Below are 24,980 nucleotides of genomic sequence, written 5' to 3' on the forward strand. Positions count from 1 at the left end.
CCCCCCCCCCCCCGTCTCTTGACTGCCCCCTCCAGAACCTCCCTGTCCCTTCTCCGACCCCCTGGCCCCCTTACCGTGCCGCTCATCCCGGCACGCTGGGCAGCAGGGGAGGAGGAGTGGGGGAGGAGCTCCAGACTGCCGGAGGCGATCTGCGAATGCAGGGAGGGAGTGATCTCTGCTGCAGGGGAGAGGAGGAAGGGCTCTCTCTGGCTGTCGGAGCCCCATGTAAGTGGCACCATCCGGCCGGCTGCCCTGTTAGCCACGCGCGCTCTGCATGGGGGGGGGAGTCCGGACATTTACAAATTCCCCCTGGACGCTATTTTTAGCTCAAAAAGCCAGACATGTCCGGGGGAATCCGGACGAATGGTAACCCTAAACAACACTTTATGTATAGGTTAATATGCATTTCTTTCCATGTTTTTAAAGGACACTGCAGAGTTAAACATTTTCCAAAATGTACATTTTGTAAAAATAAGTTTTAACAAAACTGAAGATTATATAAAAATATTGTTATGATTTAAAAAGAAAACAAAATGCCAGTGGGAATAGTGTTATAAACAAACATACAGTGTTCTACAGCGTTTGTAGCCAAAGCCTTGCAGTGTTCTGAGAGTGCTTTAGAACCTAAAAATGAAATTGACTAGTCTATTTTCATTGTCCATGCTGAGAGAAATACAAAAAGTAAAGGAACAGCACAATGAGTGAAAAGCAAATTAGACTTTTTACCGCTCTTTCCATTTCAATAATATATAAGGATATTGGGAGGAGGGGAAGAAGAGGGTATATTTTTTTAATCCAGTGCACCAGGATCAGTGATACTGTAGTTTTTACAGAATATGTTGTCACTTAACAAAGTATATATATATATTAAAAGCCCACCAAATTTTAAAAGATGTCAAAAATATTTTTTTAGGTATTTCTAGGGATTCTGTATATTTGCCTGTGCCATATTATTAACATATATATATATATAATTTTAGTTTAGTGAATTATGTTTGCATTTGTTACCATTTCTATAGTTAACAATCAATTATTGTGTCCAGTTTCATTCTCCAGCCTTCAGCAGTTTTATAAGACAGTCACAAAAATTCCCTTTGACATGAAATGTTGCTGTTAAAATCACTTGCTGGGGTTGATATTAATTTTTTTTAGTAATCGAAATTGGTTTAAATCCATTGCATTTATTGCAAAATAATTGAGATTTCTGATGACTTTCCAGATTTTTCAAAATTAGCATCTCTGACAATGCCCCATTCAGTACTGATGCAGTAGAATAAATGCATTGCTGCTGTTTACAAGCCTTACTGCTTTGATAATATGACTAGCAATGAATTGAACTGAAAGTTTCACATAACCTTACATAAAAGTCTAAGCTTTCACAAGATCAGTGACAAACTACATCCTGTGGATGTGGGGCCCACTGAAGTCAATGGAAAGACACCCATTGGCTTCATTGAGCTTTGGATCAGGGCCCTAGTGAAGTAATTGCACCCTTTGCAGTTAGAAGCTTTAATTCAACAGGGTACCCTAAGCATGTAACTTAACTTTTTAAGCACACAAATACTTCTTTTTTTTTTTTTAATCAGGCCAGAAGCATGTACCTTGCAATCTCCCAGCAGCTGTAATTACACAAGGCCATCCTCCCTGCATTATTGCTTTATAGTGACGAGAGTTTTTGAAGAGCTTGAAATGTTTTTTTATTTTTCCCATTTACAGAAAATATTAAAGAAAAGAACAAAGGTCAAGTCCCATTTCGGCCTTCATCTCGCCATGTTCGGAAAAAGGATGTGGTAGAAAGAGAAGAAGAAACGGACTCAGAGCTGAAGGACTCAAACTTAGAGAAATGCAGAGACCATCTGGAGTCCATATTGGTTCATTGGGAGCCTGTTTATCCAGCCCCGTTTGCTAAACTTCCAGAGGAACAGCTTGAATCTACTGATCCAGAGAATGAAACTATCAGTCTTACATGTGCAACTGCTTACATAGTAACCAAATGGCTAGTGAAGTCCATGGTTGACCATAGCCTCAATATACAAAATGTATTTTTGACTCTCAAGTGGCTAAACGGTAGCATTTTGCCACACCCTCCGGTAGTGCGGGAGATTCTTAGGGATGCCACACTGAAAAGTAGTGTGTTTAAGCTTTACAACAGAATCTGTGAAGCCAACGAAGAGAAGTCATCAAACATTGAAGAGCTCTGTTTGTTTAATACAATCATGCTTCACTTTCTGGATGCTCAGGGGTTGACTAATGCCAGTTGTCATAAGGTGGTGAAAACGTTCTGCCTGTCAGCAATGAAAGAAAAGGATGAAATCAAGAAAGGTAACTTGTCCTTTTTTTGTTTACACTCAGTAACAAGGCAGAGGAGTAGATGACAGTAGTTGTGTAGTTAAATATTTTTCATTCATCAAATGTTTTTGAAATCTGTCTTTGCTAAGATGGAGGATCATCACTTCAGAAAGTTATGTCCTTCCCAAGAAGATAGCCTATTGGTCATTAATTAATATAGAATATGGTCTTCACCTCAAAAGAATATTTGATATAACATTAGTCCTGGTCCCCAAAAGAAGCTGTTGTCTTGGATTAAATTTGGCTTGCTTAATTACATACATGGATATCTGAAGTTGTATGGGGAAAATATTCTTGCACCAAAAGTCACATTACAGGTTCTGGTTTGCATGACACCAGTTCTGTCCATTTGTTGACAAAAGTGGTTGCTAATGGTATAATTAGTTATATTCAAAGATGTCGGAGGTTTCCACTAAAAAGAGGGTATTTTCTATTAGAGGTGGGGAGTGGATGGTCCGAGATGAGCACAAAAAATTAGATTGTCCATTAAAGCAAAGGATTAGCAAACTCTAGCTTAAAAAAACAGTTTTGAAAGGGAAATTTTGGTAAAATAGATTTTTCCATGTTACTGTTTTGAAACTGAAGAGTATTCTGATTCCTTTTTTCTTCACTTTTGTTTCACAGCTTCTTGTGTATTCCTGGCTTCTGTTTACATTGGGGACATTTGGCTTGGAGCACAGGAACCAGATATGTTTATAAGCCATGTCAAATTGATCTGCGGTGGTACAGATGGTAAATTAAATGGTGATGACAAGAAAATGCACAAACAAGCGGAAGAAGCCATGGTGTCTCTTTGCAAAGACATTTATTTAGCTATTTTGGGGCATTAATTCTCTATACTGACTCATACTCAAAATGTCAAATCCTATGTCATCACTGCTGGTAACCATGAAATCCTCTTTGAATTGTACTATGTACAAATCTAACTTGTTTTCCATACACTTGTACAAGCTCAGAAAAAGAGAGCAAGGCTTAAAAGAATTCTGTACACAGAGAATCTAGCAGTAGAATATTCAAGCAGTGTTTGCTCTTTCTTTGGCAGACAAGGGCAAGGTGGGACACTGGAGCTATGATGTAATTTATACTGCAAACATTTTTTACTTTCTAGAATACTAAAAAGAAAAATTGCTGATTACTGCAGTGCCTCCAAACTCATTTTCATTTCCCCATTGGCCAGAGAACACAAGTCCTAGCCATCAGAACCAAGGAGGAAACATAACTATGGCAAAGACCTATCTTCTCACACTTCTGAAGAGATGAGGGATGGTCTTCTATGTGCTTATCTGAGTCCTAACCCCTGCTTTTCCAGAGAGTGGGGATGAGTGTTTCCGAAGCAGACCCAACTTCTGCATCATAGAGAGAGGGAAAAATGTGAACCTGAGTCTCCTGTGTAACAGTGACATGCACTAGGTTACTGCTGACTGGGACAGTCTAAAGACTCAGATTTCAATAGGATAATGATTGGTCCTTCTGCCTATTTTCTCAGTAAAAGCATAATGCTATGGTACTGCTTCACTTATGTTAAATCCAAAGATTGCTTTCTTCAAATTAAGACAAAAAATAGTATAATTGACCAAAACAAGACCTAAATGAATTGTTCCTCATCAAATAAAATTGTATTCTTTTGCACGTTGTCCATGAAATCTAATTAAAGATTTCTTGAACAAGACCTGGAAGGGGCAATATAATGTACCATTTCAGATATGCAAACATGCAGATGCTGCATTTCAAGCTTTGAAATGTAAAACAGGGTTTGTTATAATGCCTCATATGTGCTATGCATAGGTACTTTGTACAGATTTCTGACTGGAAGTAAAGTCTGATATACACACTCCATTTAATGTTTATAGAATCTGTTTTTAATACAAGTGTAACATTTCACATTCACATCATGGTATGGAATTATATTTTATATGTTAATATATTCTGAAATATAATTTATTTTCTTGTCGTTTTTATTCATAGTATCAGTCTATTTGAAGATGATTTTTAAAAAATACAGAAACATTCTCTTTGCTTGTTCAGTGAAAATATATTTTATTCCAAAGGGCCCATCAGGGGTTGTACAGTCACATAATTTAGGCCTAAAATTTGACAACCATTTAAAATGATGTGAATTTTCTTTTCAATTAAAAAAAAAAAGCATTTTCTTAAAAAATAAATAAATAAATCACTGTTGCCAAGAAGTAGGATATTAAAGCAATAGCTGCACCCAGCAACCAAGAGCAAACTTTATTTTCAGACCTTTACGTATTGATAACACATTGCTGTTGCTTATGCTGGTAGAGAGAGACATTTCTTTTTTAAATGGTAGTTTCAAAAACATTAACAAGAAGAAAACTCCTTATCATGTAAGTGAGCTGACAAGTTAAAATTATCAGTCTGGCCTGTGAAGGACATACAGTTCACATGGACTTTTATCGGTGGCGCTTATCTAAATCTTCATTTGGGCACTTTTAAAAATAAGGATTGATTTCCAACTGGTGAGCTGCAATCTGTTCTACAAATGTGGTAATTAGGTACTTTTAAAAGTACAGGTTAAGTGGCCAAAGATCTTTAAAAGTTCATATGATCTATTGAATGATTTCTTTATTATTGCCTCACTACAAAGCATTCTAAGTAAACTGTTTATGTGGGCACTTGATTTAACATTTAAAAATATATTAAAAAGACAAAAACAACGAGGAGTCCAGTGGCCCTTAAAGACTAACAGATTTATTTGGGCATAAGCTTTCGTGGGTAAAAAACCTCACTTATTCAGATGTAGGGTTTTTTTACCCACAAAAGATTATGCCCAAATAAATCTGTTAGTCTTTAAGGTGCCACTGGACTCCTCATTGTTTTTGTGGATACAGACTAACTCGACTACCCCTCTGATATTAAAAAGATATAACAGGAATGTCAGTAAAAAACAAATGCAGTGAATATGCCCAAGAAAACTAATCTACATTTTGAACCAAGGAGCTGCACTACTTTAAATAAAGTAAGTTGCCAACTTTGGCCCTGGTCCTACAATGAGAACTGTGTGGATGGATCGTCACTGAAGTCAATGGGGCTTTTCATGAGTGGGTCACCCTTGGTTCTCATTGTAGGGGTGTAAAGGCCTTTAACGTTCAGTAAAGATGTGATCCCATTGTCCATTGATGGATTCTGTGGACTTTGAATTGGGTCTGCAAGTACTTCCCTTTGTGTACCGTGTGTGAAATATATTTGTAGTTTTTAGCAGCAGTTGGTATTCTCAGGATTTAAAGCAGAGCAGGAAAGATGTGGCTCAGTGGTAGTATTACAGCCCTGGGGCATTCTGACTGGTTCAGCAAGGGGTTGCTGAAGTAACAAGAGAAAAGAATTTTAGGCCTCTAGAGTGGAGGTTTCTTAATAGGCGGATTCAGTAGAAATTAGGATCCTCTGAGAGTCATTTGGCATCAAGATTTTTTTTTAGGGAGCTCAGGTTGATTTTGAAGTACATAAAGGGACTGGACTTGAGTCCTACTGCTGTGGAGTTTGTAGCCTACAGAAGGGGGTAGAATTCCAGCAAACCATGAAACCTGGCAAACCACAAGGAGGAGGAGCATTCACCTACAGAAAAGTATGTGAAGAAAAGTCCCTACTGGGAGGATTGGTAAACTTGAGATACCCAGAAATTGGTGTAGGTAGGAATGTCACCAGAAGGAAAGCTATTCTTCCCCAGAAGTATTTAGCATTTTTTAAGGGCTGGATTGCATTTTAGTATATTGAATATTAGTTTGTTTTCCAGGTTTGGTTTATTCTGCATATAAAGCTCTTGTTTTCTTAAAGTAATTTAAAAACATATTTTATTTCCTTGTTCTTTGGACTTTGTGTAAAAAAAATAAAATAAAAAAAAACCATCTTTGGTTTCCATATTACACAGAACTGTTACATCTAATGTCAAGGAAATAATAGAGTATACGTAACTTCAATGGGTCTGTGCTTGAATGAGGCCACATTGTAACTAAAAAAGAGAACACCAGTGATCATGGAATGATTGAGTGATTGAGATACTTCAGGAATCCTCTTGGAATCAGCCATTGCGAATAGTTTTGATATCAAGTAGATGTCTGTCACAGGCTATCATTAGTCAATAAGGAGGATGTCCACCAGTTCAGACTGAAGGCCTGAGCAGGGCAATTGATGCAATGATCTGTTAGCACCACGTAAGCAGAAAAATATCCAGGGTGAAATATTGGCCCTATTGAAGACAATGGAATTTTGCCAGGATTTCACCCCAAATACATATTTATTATGTCAGCCATGAACCCTGCCAAGTATCTCATGCAGAACTCTCTAATCTAATAAAAGAGGAGCACATTTGAGAAAAAAGGGGGAAGGCTGCTGTGGCCATATCTATTTGTCTATTAGAAAGTGAGGTGCTTTGACATTTCCTTGCTAATAACCTGCCTTGAATTCCTGCAATCATTTCCTCACACACCCACCTGGTCCATGACTCAGTCTGACTCAACCCACTTTAACCCCTGGTGTTTCTGAGCCTATTGCTGGTAGATAGACTTGCTTTAAAAAATATTATACAATACTATTTGCAGTATCGCCAACCCCCAACATTAAATCATGAGACATGAGATTTTTTTTAAAGGTTATGTTGTCTGTTCGGTCTCTGATTTTTGAACTGCCCTTGTCCATCCTCAGTGTGTGTGAGACAATTAGTATTGCCAGTTCCCAGATTTGTGTAGAGTATGGTGATTCGGTGACCTGCCTGATGGTACGGAGCTTCCAGCTTCTCTCCAAACCTCACAGTTCTAATTAATTAATTCTGTGTCCCACTCAGCCCAGCAATTAATTATGCAACCCTCACATCAGTACTGCTCCCTAGCCCCCACATCATCTTGACCTTGTCAGCCTCGCCTCTGCTCATCCTGCAGCGTTAGGAGTTCTTCACCCCTCTCTCCCAGGCCCTTCCTCCTCCCCCTTCCTAGGCCTGGGGGTGGGGCAGCTCCAGTGGTCTTCACCCACCTTTTCCTTCCCAGGCCTGGTGTTGCAGGGATGGAGCCGAGACCAGACTGACCCATTGTTCACAGGAGGAAAGAGGAAATGGAGCTACCCTAAGCTACAGGGCTCTTTTTGGTCCCTCCTCCCTAATTCTGTCCTGTAAGAATGGTGTCAGCTGCTCTCTCTCACTCCTACTCGACCCAAGAACCTATCTGGCTCCTGAGCAGGGCCGGCTCCAGGCACCAGCATAGGAAGCAGGTGCTTGGGGCGGCCAATTCAAAGAGGCGGCACTCTGTCCGGTATCGGGGTGGCACGTCCAGGTCTTCGGCAATTCGGTGGCGGGTCCCTCATTCCCTCTCCTCCTCTTTGAGCTGCTGCCGAATTGCCGCCGAAGAGGAAGAGAGGGAGGACCCGCTGCCGAACTACCGCCGAAGAAGCGGCGTGATTTAGCTGCCGCCAAAGTGCCACCGCTCGTCCTTTTTTTTTTTTTTTTTACCGCTTGGGGCGGCAGAAAAGCTGGAGCCGGCCCTGCTCCTGAGAGGAGGAGGCGTGAAAGCTATGCCTATCTTCTGCAGCAGCTCTGATTGGCTGCTTTTCCCCAGGCAGTAGGAAAGTTGGAAGGGGTTTTACTTTTCCTCCAGACAGAGGGTTGGAGCGTCTCATTTCATCACCAGACTGGCTCCAGCCCTGACCAAAATCACATTAGTTGTGAAGAAATCCCAAGAGTTGGCAACACTGCAAGTTGTTGCGCTGATGATAAAACTGTCAGAAGTAAAAGACTGCGAAGTTTTCATCCGACTTTAACACCAGTGTAGCAATCAAATAATGGCAGAGTTTCAGTGGTAACATTTTCTTTCTGGTCATTACTTTTGGTATTAAAGCAGACTAGAAATTGGTTTATACAATCTTTCAGAGGGCAAACCTGTGGCTACTGGGTCATGACTATTGTCACTTGCCAGCTTTATTTACAAATACACTTCAGTTTGTTTATGGTAAGAAATGCTGCTATTAACCATTTGGCTAAACTAAGCAGGTAAACTTTTTTTAAAATAACCAGATATTTTTAAATAATAAAGTAAATAAAACACATTCTGTTATACTTTAAAAAATAGCTGAATTTGAAGCCGGTGGAGCCAGGTGCAATTCTCTGCTCTGCAGTCACAAGGCTTTTAAATTTGACATTGGTCTAAAATTGTCCTTCTCAGCAAAGTGGCCAGAAGATAATGCAATATGCTAAGATGAGGTTGGCAATGAGAAGATGAGCTGAGGACAGGCGCCTGAGGAAATAAGATTGATGACTATAGTCATGGTGGAGCTCATAAGGAATAAGTATTGCAGGAAAAATATTTAAATCTAATACAATCAAAGGGTTCTCTTCAAATTAATAAAACCTTTGATCCTGCAAAGATTTACACATCTTATCTCCACGCACATGAACAGCTCAGCTGAAGATGATATCTAGTGCATAAAGGCAAGCTCAATTCGTAACAGTTTGCAGGATTGGAATCTAATTTGGTATTCTATACCAGTGGTTCTCAACCACGGGCATGCGACCCCACGCAGAGGTCTTCCAGGGGGTACATCAACTGATCTAAACATTTGCCTCATTTTACAACAGGCTACATGAAAAGCACTAGTGAAGTCAGTACAAACTGAAATTTCATACATGTATTTTATATGGTAAAAATGAGAAGTAAGCAATTTTTCAGTAATGGAGTGTTGTGACACTTTTTTATTTTTATGTCTGATTTTTGTAAGCAAGTAGTTTTTAAGTGAGGTAAAACTTAGGGTACACAAGACAGATCAGACTCCTGAAAGGTGTACAGTAGTCTGGAAAGATTGAGAACCACTTTTATCTACCTCTACTTGCAGGAACAGCCCCTGCTCACAGCCATACTGGAGTAAATCAGAGTAATATACTTGACAACAGAAGAGTTGCTTCAGATTTACAACCATGTAACAGAGAGCAGAATCTGTCCCTGATTATTTTTTTAAGTTGTCCTTACATCTAGTACATTAGTAATTTGCAAGATCTGGGATTATTCAACACCTCTAATAAACAGCAAGTCTAGCTAGGTGCCTAAATGGCTTAAGAAGCCTAAATCATTAGGCATCTAGGTTTGAATATTTTGAATTTTAGTCTTAGTTTTTAAAATTATTTTTGTTCTCTTTTTCAGGGCTAATTTAGTTTAATTTTATACAGCTACTAACAGGTATCAAGGGTATTCTTGTATCTTCCCACTGTCATAATCACTATGATTGGTTTTTAAGGAATCCGTTTCCAGTTCTCACTCAAGCCGAGATACTTCCATGAATGCCAATTTCATCTGAAAGAGAATTACATGGTTCAGTAGCGATCAAGTCTGAGTCTGGACTGCTGAGATCATCACAATGCAGCCGCTCAACATTGGAGCTACTTCCTTCCAGATGTTCTATCCGGTTACCTGCAAGCACTTGTCTGTAATGTGTGGAAAGAAAAAAATGTGTTGTTAGAGACATGCTGCAGATCTCATATAAATATAATTAGAGTTTATAAACACTATAGATTATTATATTCTAACACAAAAGGTATTGCATACAACATGAGATAACTCTGTTTTGGACCTCATTATGATGGATAAAGATGAATTAATTACTGGACTGGAAGTTAGTTGGTTGTCTAGGCACTAGCGATCATGACCTGATTACATTCAATATGGGTGCACAGAGGACAGTCCCAACCACTAATATATGCTCTTGGTGCTTCAAAAGGGCTAATTTCCCAAAATGGAGGAAAATTATGAGCAAAATTAGACAGGGAGTTCTTTAAGAAGAGTTTATTAGATAACCAAAAGTCATGATTCCACAATCAAGAGGATGACTTTGGCTAAAAGCTCCTCCGAGTTCAGTAGCAAAGCAAAGGCAGCAGTAAGAAATAAAAAAAGAACATATAACACATGTAAAAAGGGGAAATTGATATCAATCAATGTAAGTTAGAAGTTATGAAGTGTAAAAAAACAAGAAGTTAAAGACAGCAGGGAAAAATCCAAGCAAGTCAGAGCTAAGAACATTAGTTAGGAACAACTGTTAAGAATAAAAGAAATTCGAGCAATGGCATAGGCCCATTACTAGGTAAATATAGTGCAATTGTTGATGATGATGCAGAAAAGGCAGAAGTTTTCAATAAATACTTCTGTTCCGTATTTGGAAAGAAGCAGGATGATGTATTCATATCACATGAGGTTGATGAAGTATTTTCCAATCCATTAGTAACTAAGGAGGATGTTAAACAACATCTAGTAGGGATAAACATTTTGAAACCAGCAGTCCTAGATAACTTGCACCCAAGAGTCCTAAAAGAGTTGGCTGAAGAGAACTACGGCTTGCTGATGTTAAATAAATCTTGGAATATTGGGGAAATTCAAGAGGACTGGAAGAGTGCTAATCTGCCAGTATTCAAAAAGGAACAAACTTGATTTAATTATTTCATGAGATTATAAATTTGGTCGATAAAGATAACTGTGCAGATGTAATATACTTTGATTTATTACCACACAACAGTTTGATTAAAAAATTAGCATTAGACAATAACAATAAAGCACACATTAAATGGATTAAAATCTGGCTAATTGCTAGATCTCAAAAAGTAGTTGTCAATGGGGAATCTTCATGGAATGGGGTTCCACAGAGAAAGGTACTGGGCCTCTGTTAAACATTTTCATCAATGATCTGGAAGTAAATATAAAACCACTGCTGGTAAAATCTGTGGATGACACAAAGAGTGGAGGAATGGTAAATCATGAGGACAGGGCAGTCATACAGCGCAATCTGGTTATTTAGTAAAGTGGGTCCATTCAAACAAAATGCTTTTTTAATACAACTAAATGCAAAGCTATCCATGTGATCTTTAGGTGCATAAATGGGGGGTAGTGAATAGGAGAGAGAGAGTGTGTGTGATTTTACCTCTGTATTTGGCATTGGCAAGGCTGATACTGGAATAGTGCATACAGTTCCAGTATCCACATTTGGAGGAGGGATAGCTCAGTGGTTTGAGCATTGGCCTGCTAAACCCAGGGTTGTGAATTCAATCCTTGAGGGGGCCACTTAGGGATCTGGGGCAAAATCAGTACTTGGTCCTGCTAGTGAAGGCAGGGGGCTGGACTTGATGACCTTCAAGGTCCCTTCCAGTTCTAGGAGATAGGATATCTCCATTAATTTATTTATGTAAAAGAATGTTGAAAAATTGGAAAGGGTGCAAAAAAGAGACACAAAAAATTATTCAAGTGCTGGAAAAAATGCTTTGCAGTGAGAGACTTAAAGAATATCAGCTCCATCTGCTTATCAACATGAAGATTGAGAGGTGACTTAAATACTTTTACAGGGAGAAAATACCAGCTACTAAAGGATGTTTTAATCTAGCAAAGATAGGCATAACAAGAAGCTGACTGGAAGCTGAAGCCAGACAAATTCAAATTAGAAATTAGACATAAATTCTTAACAGTGAGGGTGATCACCCATTGGAACAAACTACCAAGGGAAGTGATAGATTTTCCTTCTTTTGATGTCTTCAAATCAAGACTAATGCCTTTCCGGAAGATATACTTTGAGCCAAATACTAATTATGCTTTAGTCAAACAAATCTTATTGGACTAAGTACAGGGCTAGCTGGATGAGATGTAATGCCTATGGCTGCGAGTTTGTCATGGAGGTCATGGATTCCGTGACTTTCTGTGACCTCCATGACTTCTGTAGTGGTCACTGTGGCTGGCCTGGGGGCTGCCTGAGCAGCTCAGGCATCCCCCGGGCCAGCCGCATCAGCCGCTGCTGGGGAAGTCTCGGGTCACCCCTTCCCTCCCCCCCCCTGCAGCAGCAGGCATTTGGGGGTGGGAGGGGGTGAGGGTGCTGGGCGGTGCTTACCTTGGGGGGCTCCCCTGGAAGCATGTCCCTCCCTCAGCTCCTAGCAGACAGCTCCGCGCATTGCCTCCGCCCACAGGTGCCTCCCCTGCACCTCCCATTGGCTGCAGTTCCCAGCTGCAGAGCCGGCTCTTGGGGTGGAGGCAGCCCACAGAGCCCTCTGGCCGCACCTCTGCCTAGGGTGGAGCTACAAGGAGCCAGGTAGGGAGCCTGCCAGTCCCACCAACCCCCGCCCCCCCAGCAACAGCAGGGTCCTGGGCCGCCTGCTGCACCCCCCGCTGCTCCCCCAAGAGCACCCATGGCGCCCCCGGGCTGCTCCCCACAGAGCACCGGGCCACCCCAAGATTTGGTCAGGGGTATATAGTACAAGTCATGGACTGGTCACGGGCCATGAATTTTTGTTTACTGCCTGTGACCTGTCCATGACTTTTACTAAAAATACCTGTGACTAAAACATGGCCTTAGTAATGGCCTGTAATATACAGGAAGTCAGACTAGATTATCTAATAGTCCCTTCTGGCCACAAACTCTATGAAACCCTGAGCTGGTATGGCTGGGTGGTATGTGATTTCAGCGTTACTGGATATATTATGCATAATTCCACAAAAACATTTTTCTCAGCCTGCCATCCCTGTGAATAAATAAAACAGAAAAAATTAAGGAAAGAGATCTGGATTCAGAGTATGTTTCTACCCAGAAGAATATTCATGTTTCAGTTACCATTGCTGTCTTGTTCTGAAGGATGGGGAGGAAAGGACTGAAAACATTAGAAACCAAGTATTCTATCCTTATTAGGCCTCGAAACTTAGTACACTTCCCTAGGAAGTCCAAACCCTTCCTTTCTACCCCCTATACCTTGTTGCAAAGTCCAAAGCACCGATTACAACACTAATAAGTTTTAACAATATCTTGAAATCCAGGGAAGGAAAATGCATTGGTTTAGAGCAAGAAGGGGAAGCGAGAGCTGTATTTTTATCTTCGTAGATTTTGGGGGAAACCTTTATATTATTACTGACAAAAGTTTTCAAAAGTCTTTGCAGGCTGTGATCCTGAAACTGACAACCAAGGGCCTGCTGCTGCATCTGCTGAGTCCAGCTGAAGTCAGACTGCACACATGCTGTCAATTGCAGCATCAGGACCTTAATATTTAGAAACAGTGAAATTGTTCATGACACTTTAGTAATAAAATCAAGGATGTTTTGTGGTTAATATTAATGGAACGTTATAGCACCTTTTGATGTTCCCCAGTACCACTTTCCTCCTACACAATTCCCTTTCAGGACTGCACCACTCGTTAAAAATATTGTTATTGCAGGTGGCACTGTCTTACAAGACTGTTTTCCTTAGTGTGCAAGTAAACGTTTGGTCTTGGGAAGACATGCTGTGTTGCTGTTAACTTTTGTTCTGGGTAGAGGGAGCTGTGCAAGTAACACAAGAATTTCCTTAGAGTAAATTCTTGAGGCAGGGTTGCCCCCTGGGAACTTGGCTTTGGTGTTGGGCTGAGATTCCTGAAAGAAGGGATTGCCCTGAAAACTGTCTGGCCACCTCTGTTCCAGGATTGATGTATATGTGCAAATAAAACCAGTGACTCTTAACACATACCGAGGTGCCATATCACTGATTTCATCTCCACTGGGAAACCAGCCTGCAAGGCCCTGGATATCTGCTATTGCTCACAGAGAGAGAACACTTCTGTATTAATTAGAAGCTTTAGGCCCTGATCTTGCAACTGACTGCCTGCAGGCAAACCCTGCACCTATGTGGGGATATCTGCTGACTTCAACAGAGCCCCACTCAGGTAAAGGGGTGTGCCACACCCATCCAATTGCTGGACTCAGGCCCTAAAGAATGTTTTCTGCTGCCTTTTCCCCTGGTTAGTGGCTGTTTTTTTAACCTTACCCTAACGGTCTAGCAGTGGCAGCAGGAGGATCTTTGTCCTTATTGTTACCAACTCTTGTGATAGTTGGAAAGAACTGGAGCATACGGTGAACCAGCATGAAAACAGGTAGAATGTAAATCAAAAAAGGGCAGGTGTGTTGGGCTGGATATCCTCTCCTATTCCTAAAATGTCTTATGGTATGTTCTAACATCTAGAAAAACAATACACAAGATGAACTTCAAACTCTAAATAAACAATCAATCATCCAGTGTTCCTTTCAGTTATTGACACCTATGGTTTGTATAAAATGCCCCTAAGGTTTAATTGGTTACCATAGCACTTTCGATGGGTTACATCGGAAATACCAGTTACGCTAGAGATTAATATGGCAATATTGTAATACTGCACAATACATGTCCTACGTGTTCTCTCTCAATGGCACAGTATAAAAGTTCACCTAATGTTTAGTCTTTTCTGTGTAGGTCTTGCAAGTACTCTGTTTACAATGAGGAATCTCTCTTTCCTGAGAGAATATTACTTGTATACAATTTCTCCTGCCAGTTCTTTAAGCACAGTAAATTAAAGGGAATTTGCCTCTGTAACCATGTAATTTTATGTTGGATGTGTTTCTTGTATTATTTATGTCTTATCTGGAAATTAGTTTGCCTCCTGCTTTGCGATTTCTTTGGGAAAGCTGCCTTTTTGTATTGTTGTTACCTTTTGTTAATGTCCCAAAGGCCTTAGGGTGCTGATATATTAGACTCCCTTTTACTACTATGTTATACTATTGTTTGTCTCTGCTTGTTTGTGACCTAATCTTGAACCTCTCTCTGCCTAATTGCTGGGCTGAATTTTTTGCCTCCTGATCAGCTTATGAAAAGCAGTGGGCACAGCCTTCCAAATTCATCCATGTTTGCACAAAGTTGTTTGCTCAAGAAAACCAGCAGCAAGCAAAGTAAACTAAATGTGGACTGCATCAAACAAAAACCTTACTTAGGCAAAGTTCAAAATCTCCAGTAATGTTAGGTCTATGAACCCACTAAACAAATCAGTGCTATGTGTCAATGGGCATTGCTTTCTTCTAGTCTATGTCACAGTCACAGAGGTTAGAGATCGAAATGAATGGCTTCACCTTAGTCCACCTGGAGAGCTGTCCCCTACTTTGTCAAGTCTAGCTTTACATGACTCAAATGATGAACTGTATAATGCTAACATTATGAGTCACTTTGTGATCTCTCTCAGTGTATCCTGGTATGTCACACAGACTCATGAGACTGAGGAAGCTGTTATGTTCTGCTGTGTCACTAACTCAAAACCTGACTCTACCTCTCTTACACCAAGTAGTACCTTGTTCTGCAAGTAGTCCCTTTGAAATGGGACATCTCATACATAAGGAATTACCCAAAGTGAGTAAGGGTGATAAAATCAGGCCTTTGAGCATTAGGGGCTACTAATGAGTTGATTTAGCGTTTAGTTTTCTACACTCTTTTGCAAGAAAACCCAATTTGAAATGCAGCCTTTCACTTCCAGGCTGCCCAGGTCTGTGAATGCTACAGAGGCAACATACTCAGCTCCAGTTATAAGAACATAAGAACAGCCATACTGGGTCAGATCAAAGGTCCATCTAGCCCAGTATCCTGTCTTCTGACAGTGGTCAATGCCAGGTGCCCCTGAGGGAATGAACAGAACAGGTAATCATCAAGTGATCCATCCCCTGTCACCCATTCCCAGCTTCTGGCCAACAAAGGTTATGGTGGGCAGGTGCTTCAAATAATTCCACAGCAACCCCTCCAACTGATTATGGACCATCTTTGACTGCCTCAAGAGGGAGTCCTTTCCAGGCCTGCTCAGTGTGTAGGATAGTAGCTGAGATGTAGGTTGTGAGGTTGGGGAGGGAGATTAAAGCAAGGGAAATGGAGGAGTTTTAGGTCTGTGCTAGGATGTGGAAGACATCTTCCCTAAAACAAAAGACATTGGGCCAGAATTTAAGCCATTGTGAAGTAACAGAGCTCCATGGATTTCAGTACAGCTGTAGTGATTTAAACCAGCTGAAGATCTGGCCCATTCATATATTTAAAGCCAGAAGGAAGACTACTATAATTATCTAATCTGACCTCCTACATAACACAGGCCATACAATTTCACCCATTTTCAAGGATTGAGCCCAATAATTTGCAGGTGAACTAGAACAAGTGATGAGGAATTTACCACATCCCTTGGTAAATTGTACCAGTGACTAATTATCCTCACTTAAAAATATGTGTGCCATTTCCAGTTTGCATGTCTGAACCTTCTCTAATTTTCCAACGTCCTTTTTAAAGTGTGTACTCTAAAACTGGCACAATATTCTAGTAGTGGTCTAAGCAATGCTGTATGCAGAGGTAATATCACCTTCATATTCCTACTCAATATTCTCCTGTTTGTCACAAACACTTAACTACAGCATCACACTGGGAACTCATGATAGTTGTTTGTTCACTCCTAACTCCTTCTCAGATGCTGTTTTTCAGGATATAGTCCTCCATCCTGTACATATGACCTTCATTCTTTGTTTGCGTGATATATGACTTTGCATTTCGCTTTATTAAAATGCAAATTATACGATAGCAACAGCTCATCAAGCAATCCAAATGGCTCAGAACAAGTGGCCTATTCTCTTCATTATTTCCCAATCTTTGTCTCGTCTGCAAACTTTGTCGGTCGTGCTTTTATATTTTCTTCCAGACCATTGATAAAAATATTGAATAACATTGGGCTGAGAACTGATCCCTTCCATAGGCTAGCTAATAAAAAAAAACATGTCATGCTTTATGCACTGCTATACATAATTAAGAATGTAGTCATTCCGTCATTTCAAGGTGAGTCAGAGTTGTGACAGATATTGCAACCTATGCAGTATCTTTGGGGACCATCGGATTAAATTTATAAATGGTTTAGTATGATAGTGTTCTGCTCTATGATGGAGGGTTACCACAGGTTAAATGGAATCACGGTCTTCCTTCTGATTCAGCAAATGGACAGGACCTTTGGTCCTAAGCAGACCTCAAACTTTGCTGAAGGGTTGGAAGGGATGTTGGCCTACCAGACTCACCATGTAGAAGGTGGGTGATTTCTGGTGTGTTTAGTAAGCATGTAGGAACTTGTGTTGTTTTTTATATGTGTTGTCTCTGTAGTGGTTTTGCCATGTGAATAAATGTACTTTGCTTTGGAAGAGCTGTATGGTACTTGTAACTGCTGGTACACACTGGGCATTGTTTTCAGAGAGAAAGCACAGACCAGGTGCTGGCATTTAGGTAGACTGACTTGCTGAGGATGCCAGGGAGTATGTCAGGGAACTGCACAGTCTTTACATCCCAGTCTGAAGGAAGTGGGACAAGGGTCCCTGCTCAGAGACAAGTGACAGCTGGAAACCTGAGACCTGATTGGGCACCCCTGGAGCGGACCATGGAGGTGGGATACAAGTGCAGTTACCCTGAAACTGTGAAAAGTGTTACATGCTGATTATAACGTGAATTAAACATATCAGTTTGTACCTCATCTGCAGTATAACAGCCTTACTTACTTGACTGGTGTAGACCCAGATCGGGACATGTAGAGCAATATAAGGAACAGAAACACCACAAATGCAGCAATACCAACCCAAAAGGCTATGACAATTGAATCTGTTAAAAAAGAAAAAAGAACCATACAGCATCAGTGGTACAGTATCAAGTAAAAAATGTGCAGATAAAACTGATGATCTCAAAGCATTTTATACCATTTAATTAATTAAACTTCACACCACCACTGAATGGTAGTATTCTCTCTATTCAAGATAGGGAAATTGAGGCACAACTTGATGAAGTGACTATCCAAAGTCATATAGCAAGCCACTGTGTGGTGTATCTGGGCCTGAAATAAAGCAATCCTAATCCTAGCCCCCTGCTCTAATCACTAGTGTGACCTGCACTACATATATCTTTGGGAAAGCAATATATTGCACATAAGAAGGTTGTGAGAATTTTATCCATTTGCAGATTACACAGCTTAGTTCCTACCACAGAATCACAGAACTCCAGTGTACGCACCTGTTTTTTTAAAGGAAAACTGCACCCATATTGCTCAGCCTAACAGTCTATGAAGCAAATTCTGACCTTAGATGCATGAGTACAATACCTATTGAACTCACTAGGAGCTCTGTGCATGAATTCAAAGGATGGAATGTGACCCTTACGAAACTCTTGCCAGCTAGGAATTTTAAAATTGACCTTTCAGAGTCTAAGGATGGGGGGAAACAGCTTGTTGAAAAGTGATGTCACGTGTGAGCCTAGCAATGTGTCAGTCTCATGTAAAATTCTGTACAGTAGCTTTCAAGTAGTTTTAGCATGTGCTTAACCGTCAGAAGTGTGTTTAATATTTAGATTGCATTTCTAGGACTGGATGCTCTCTTCTAGGGTCAGTGTGGAACTGTGCTACTCAGCCTTAATATTGTGAGGTGCCAGGGAAAGAACATCTGTGACGTGTAAAGAATTTATAAGCAGATATTAACTTCTGTTGAGGTGAAAAACAAGGGTCATTGACTCAATAGGCAAATGTTTACTAAGATAAAATAAATTTTTACCTCAAAGAACAAAAAACACTGATGTTCATTGAAATAAACTCAATATGTAGGAATATGTGCTTCTACTGAAAACACCTGGAATGTATCAGCAATTAGAGACATTAATTAATTTACATGGGGTACCCATTTTATTCCCTATTAAACTAACAACCTAAAGTTAGACCTCACCTATCAGGGCCGCCCAGAGGATTCAGGGGGCCTGGGGCAAAGCAATTTCGGGGGCCCCTTCCATAAAAAAAAGTTGCAATACTATAGTAACATGTATTTGGAAATGTAAAAAATAACCAGTGAAATACATTCAAAAATTAATTTGTAATAATTTGAAAATACATGAAATACATTATTTAAGAACATTAAATGCTTTAATGGTATGTATACATTTGCAATTACATAATTGGCTGTCGCTGGGTGATGGTGCCAATGGGCTGTCACTGCCTGGGGGTGGCGCTACTGTTGCCCAGGGCTGGGTGGGGAGCTGGGCTCTGGGTCGGGGGGTGCCCGGCTCAGAGGGGCTGGGCTCGGAGCTGGGGGTCAGGGCTGTGGGGGGATGGGGTCAGGGGCGTGCCCAGCTCAGAGGGGCTGGTCTCGGAGCTAGGAGTCAGGGCTGTGGGGGGGCTGGGCTCGGGGGGTGCCCGGCTCAGAGGCCCTGGGCTCGGAGCTGGGGGTCAGGGGGTGCCTGGCTCAGAGGGGCTGGGCTCGGAGCTGGGGGTCAGGGCTGTGGGGGAGATGGAGTCGGGGGGTGCCCGGCTCAGAGGGGCTGGGCTCGGAGCTGGGGTCAGGGATGGGGTGGATGGGGTCGGGGGGTGCCCGGCTCAGAGCGGCTTACCATGCCGCTTACCCCCTCTCCCAGAGCCTCAGTGAGCCGCGTCCAGGAGCTCGCAGCCCCGCCCCCTTACCATGTGGCTCCGAGCGGGAGGACCTCAGGCCCTGCCTGAGCCACGCCACTGCAGCACTGTCCAGGGCCGCTCCTGGATGCGGCGCGCTGAGGCGCCAGGGGATGGGGAAAGGTGGAGGCAGGGGGGAGCCTCCGACATTCTTGTGGGGGCCCCTGCGGGGCCCGGGGCCTGGGGCAAATTGCCCCACTTGCCCTCCCCTGGGCGGCCCTGTCACCTATTAGGATTCTTATCAGGCAGTTGAGATTTGGACACACTAACTAGATTTGGGTCACTGACTAACAGGATGGTGCAAAATGATGGCAAGAAAATTCCAAGCCTACTAGAGTTTCAACTCATTTTGGTTTTCATTGTGAAAGCAAAATTCAACCCAGGTATAAAGAAGGAATTGCCAAGTGGAGTTAAGGCTCAGAGGGTTGACTCAGATTCAGGATGCTGTACAGCTCCTTCAAAAGACCCTTGCCAGGCTATGAGGAGGTATAAAGCACATATAATGCAGCCCCCTGAAGACTAAAGTTGGGGAAGCAGCCATCTACAGCACCTGAAGATGCCAGACGTGATAAACAAGCCAGGCAGTGCCTCAGAAATATTAGACGGGGAAGAGGGGATTGTAGAGCACTGGCCTGGCCCCTATCCCCTATAAGTCTTTAAAGTAAGGGGTGGCGCGGGAAGCTCTTGTATTGGGAGAGAAAGAGTGTTCATACTCCAAGCAAACCTCAAGGGCTTGAAATGATGAAAAACAGTGTGAACTGGCAGTTTGGAGTCATAAAACCCCACACAAACCAGAATTAGAGGGGAAGAGGGGATTGTCCAGCTTTAATAAGAAAGTGTTATACATGGAACTCACTAGAACCAATCAAGGTGCAACTATTTACATATGTAATGGAGGATAACGTTGCTCTGGATTTCAGGGTGGTATTTGAACTTGGGAGATAAACAGGAGACGTTTCCTGTTTTTAGCCTTTCATCAATTAGGATTTTCTTCTTTTCTTTAACAACAGCCTTTATTCTAATAGTTGATAAAAGATTTTTATATGACTATATTTTTCACCTGCCTTTTATAACTCAATTACAGGGTCAGCTTAATGTATTATTATTATTTTAGTAAAAAATGGGTAAACTGCCCAATGCTATTAATAGAAAGAAAAATCTTTGAGTAATTCTCTGAAGTGATGCATCATTCCTCTTGTCCTCATGGCTGGCTTCAGATTCATCAGTGAGAAAAGCTCAGCCCTGTAATGTGTTATTAATATTGGACCAAAGGAACAAAAGTTGGCACTAAAATTACCTGCACAGGAGAAAAAAATTGGCTGTTCCCTTTTTTGCTTTGTTTGTTTGTTTGAAGTAGGAAATTCAAGCTTAGTCTACTCTAGAAAACTAGTGATATTATGACATCTCTCAAGAGACTGAAGCTCAGATGCAGAAATGCACTTAAGCATGTGCTTAATATAATCCTGCATGCAAGGCCCATTGGCTTCAAACTGGGTGCTCTACTGTCCCATTTTTGCTGATCCAGCAGTGCAATGGGGACTTACAGATGGTTTATGGCAGCAGTTGAGGGTTCCTTTAGTCTAAGGTTAAACCTCAACTTTGCCCATCCCTCTAGCACCAGCACAGGGACCATTCCAAGGCAGGGCCAGAGCACAATGGGGATTTGAGGACCATTATCTGCCAACAAGTTAGCAGCTGTCACAGATCAGGGCAACTTCATCAGTGGTCCAGCAAGGGCATCCATTCTCAGGCTTCCAACTTCCAAGCTGTTGCCTCTCTTGAGTGGAGACATGCATTCCTGCCTTCACTGTGTTATTCCCAGCACAGAGTTGCTCACACACATTTGTTTTCTTTCTCTTTATAGATGGTTAACAGGTGTAATTGCTACACTTATAAGTTAACTCACAGCACTTCCTATGCAAGCCTACTTTATTCTTAAGGTAAAAAGCATTTCAGAGAAAACATATTAAAAACAATAAAAGACCCTACACACATGCTAATATGTTTACCACAGTTCACTCTAACAGGGATTCTGGCAGGAGCACTCCTTCAGCTTCCCCACCCAAGGAGATTCCTTGTGGTTACATGTTCATCACAGCTCCAGCTCAGAACAAGCACCCAGACCTTCCAACCCTACCCTAAGGATTGGGGTCCTCTGTGGACCAGGGGTCTTGTCCATTTGCTGGTTCAGGATGAAACGCCTGAGCCAGTTTAAAACTAGGCTATTTATCCAAAACCCCTTTCTTTGTCTGTTAGCCCCTGGAGAATCCAATTTGAACTGGTCTATGCAAACCTCTCCAGAGGGGTGGCTTCAAAGGGCTGATAACAGAGGAAATACATTAGCACCTCCCCTCCCTACTAGAAAAGGTACATATAATTCCACAATAAACATACACTATGGCATTTTTAATACAATGTACACAAAGGTATTAAACCTAATTAATTAAGGTTTAAATTAATTCAATAAAGTTTACTTAGGATATAGAAAGATACTGTCAGTCTGTTACAGCAGTTCTGTATCCTGTGCAAGGGTGGGTCAGCCCCCAGCAGTCCCTAAGTCTTCAGGAGAGGCTGAAAACTGATGTAAAGCCACCCATGCCCCTGCCCTTCCCAGGTGCACCAAGCATTGCTCTGCTCCACCTGGAGGTTAAGCCCAGGATTTTTCAAATGTTACAGTTTCAGTATTATCAATTACTTGGCACTACAGAGAATGTTTCTTGTATGGCTGTTATACAAATAAGCAAAAGTCTTTCAAGACTATAATTTATTCTTTGTAGACTAGATCATGGATGACAATGTGAAAAGTTTTTTGAACCTTTAATATTGTACTTGTATATTCCAAAATGTCTTTGGTAACAGTAAGTTAAACAGGAACCAATAATGTAATAATATATTTTTGTCTTTTGTCACTTAATTATAAATTCCACCTGTCCAATACTTATTGGTTTTAAATTCATCCCTGGTGAATTTATCCTTCGGCTTCCATAAGATGAAGCTATGCAGTTACACTAGGAATGAATTTGACCTATTATGTTAAGTAATAATTTAAGATTACATTAATGTTTATTACACTCAAAATGGAAATTCTAATTTTCTCCAAGTGGAGTTATTATAATTGGATGAAATGAGTGACATCTTATTTCTTCATCAACTGAAAATAAATATCAAAGGCTAAAGGAATCTACTTCCATGGCCATACTGTAGATATGATTCATACAAGCACTTGGTCTTAGGTTTGCACACCACCCAATGATGCCCATTATAATGCATTATTTTTGTTATGGTAATAAACATCAATATGATTAGTTAGAGATGAATGTCAGATAAAAGAAATAAGAAAAAAAGTGTGTGTGTGTTCAGCTTCTTGTTGTTACTGATTAATCAAAATTTAATTTCTTTCTCTATTGAGATCTAAAAACTTATATACATTTTAATGCAAGCCTGGCATTCCATGAAGAAAACAACTATTACTGACAAAAAAAAAAAAAAAAAAAAAAACTATATAGAGTAACAAAAGGTTATTTTGTTACTCTATTATGCAAACAGCTAGGAGTACAATAAACTACTGATTAACATCTCAGAATAAGCTTCCATTTAGTAAATTGTTTTAAAAAAAATCTCTTTCCAATTAGATGGGTTAGTATCAAAATCTTTCTCAAATATATACACTGTACAGTAAATGAAATAATATTGCAGTATTAGTATCAACTGCCATTAGAACCTACTAAGTGTTGTGAGAGTTTGGAAATACAGAGGGTCAGCTATAAAATTACATATATATATAACCCATTATAGTCTATGTTACAAAGAGAAACATGATAGTGAAGATATTAAGGGAGATTATTCAACCTATTTTGTTCTTATCTAACTCTTCACATACTAGATCAGAAGCTGTTACTATGCAATACTTACATTTATTAGCCTTCAACTTCCTTTCATCTACAGGAACTGGATCCAAATAGTCCCAGTAATATTCATAAGACCAATAATACTCAGATGAGTTTGTTCTGATAGCCATTTCAGTAGCACATTTTAATCATCTCAGAACTCCAATCTAATACTCTTTTATTTTCTACGACACTTCAGTGTCCTCATATAGAGATTGCATAACTGATGCCTGTGTAAATCATTCTGAAAGTCCTCATATCCTGCAACTCAAGGACTGCTTAGATACCATTTAGCAGAAATGAACGTCAGACTATGACAGACACCTAATAACAACCTCTGTTGCTGGTGGGCAATTATGTACTAGCTATTTTCCACCCTGCTTTGTATTGACATGGATGTCAAGTAAACAGTAATAGAATGGACAAAAGCCAAAATGAGTTATAAACTATTCCCAATGAGTAACTAACATCAGTGAAGCCCTCAGCATGAAACAGATATTCTTGACCCACTGAAAAGAGCTTTCCTAAAAAATAATCATGACTCTATGACACATATACCCTAGAGGGCCTGATAAATTACTCCTTAAATAAAAGACGGTATTGGAACAGCTGGAGATTTTGTATCAAATATTTTAAATGATTTGCCTTAATACCAGCCATCCCAAACAAATGATGTAAAAATAGGCCCCAGGCAGAATGTAAGTAGAAGAGATTCAGTACTTTCAACAGTAATCTTTGAAATACCTACACAAACACATATGCAAAACATTTTATTAGAAGAGAAATTACTAACATTAACAGGAAGACAGATCCTCCATCAGTTTTTAAATGTATTCCTGAGAACTACACCATACATCATGGTTGTCCCAATCAGACATGGTTGTCTATTTGGTGATAGGAGTTTGATAGATACTAAATGTGATGTCTGAATAGTGTCAGATTTTTCCTTTTGATATCTGTGTAGCATAGGGTCTCTACGATTCTCTCTAAAACAGACAGACTGCAGAGGAGCATTTGTTGTCAGCCTGAAGTAGGAATCACAAATACAGTAGTAGGAGGCAGATTAGTTAAAATTAAATCAGTCTGTTTCAAAAGTACTACACCTACTTGTTTATCTTATGTACTTATATAGTCCCCATCACCACAGTAGTTGAGCACCTCATAATCTTTAAGGCATTCATCTTCACAACACACCCTGAGAGGTAGAGAAATAACATTATCTGCATATTGCAGATGGATAACTGAAGCCCAGATTCATAAAGATATTTAGGTTCCTAACTTCAATTGAAATCAATGGGAGTTAGGTGCCTAAATACCTTTGAGGATCTGGGCTAGAGAGACTAAGGCCTGGTCTATCCTTAGATCAGCCTAGCTAAGTCGCTTGGGGCTGTGAAAAATGTCATGCCTTGAGCACTGTAGTTTGGTCTACATAACCCCTGATGTAGACAGGAGTAGGTCGATGGAGAAATTCTTCCATTGACCTTGCTACCACATCTTGGAGAGGTGGATTAATTACATCGATGAAA

The 24,980-nt window shown here is 40.6% G+C and overlaps 2 protein-coding genes across 2 annotated transcripts in view; one reads left to right on the top strand and one right to left on the bottom strand.

The window, feature by feature from the left end:
- LOC112116860 (URB1 ribosome biogenesis homolog) overlaps positions 1-4,166 on the top strand; it is a 76,633-nt gene extending 72,467 nt beyond the window's left edge. Inside the window, exons 38-39 of the mRNA XM_026651416.1 lie at positions 1,717-2,322; positions 2,974-4,166. Coding sequence (XP_026507201.1) covers positions 1,717-2,322; positions 2,974-3,179 — 812 coding nt within the window. The 3' untranslated portion in view covers positions 3,180-4,166. The remainder of the gene's footprint in view (positions 1-1,716; positions 2,323-2,973) is intronic.
- A 4,948-nt stretch (positions 4,167-9,114) lies between these two features.
- Positions 9,115-23,620, bottom strand: LOC113406381 (melanocortin-2 receptor accessory protein-like). The gene is made up of 3 exons (XM_026650959.1): positions 23,480-23,620; positions 17,646-17,745; positions 9,115-9,769 (listed from the first exon to the last, which is right to left on the bottom strand). The coding sequence occupies exons 1-3, from the start codon at positions 23,583-23,585 to the stop codon at positions 9,604-9,606; spliced, it is 372 nt and encodes a 123-aa protein (XP_026506744.1). The 5' UTR covers positions 23,586-23,620; the 3' UTR covers positions 9,115-9,603.
- Positions 23,621-24,980: the final 1,360 nt, after the last annotated feature.

Source organism: Terrapene carolina, unplaced genomic scaffold, assembly GCF_002925995.2.
Source record: "Terrapene carolina triunguis isolate 2854851 unplaced genomic scaffold, T_m_triunguis-2.0 Scaffold30, whole genome shotgun sequence".
NCBI lineage: Eukaryota > Metazoa > Chordata > Testudines > Emydidae > Terrapene > Terrapene triunguis.

What these genes read in the sequence shown, in the direction of transcription:
- LOC113406381 (XM_026650959.1), bottom strand. Translation starts at nt 23,585, where the DNA reads ATGGCTATCAGAACAAACTCATCTGAGTATTATTGGTCTTATGAATAT. An exon ending in GAAGTTGAAGGCTAATAAAT is followed by an intron (nt 17,746 to 23,479) that starts GTAAGTATTGCA and finishes CTTTTTTAACAG; the next exon opens with ATTCAATTGTCATAGCCTTT. An exon ending in TCTGGGTCTACACCAGTCAA is followed by an intron (nt 9,770 to 17,645) that starts GTAAGTAAGGCT and finishes CACACATTACAG; the next exon opens with ACAAGTGCTTGCAGGTAACC.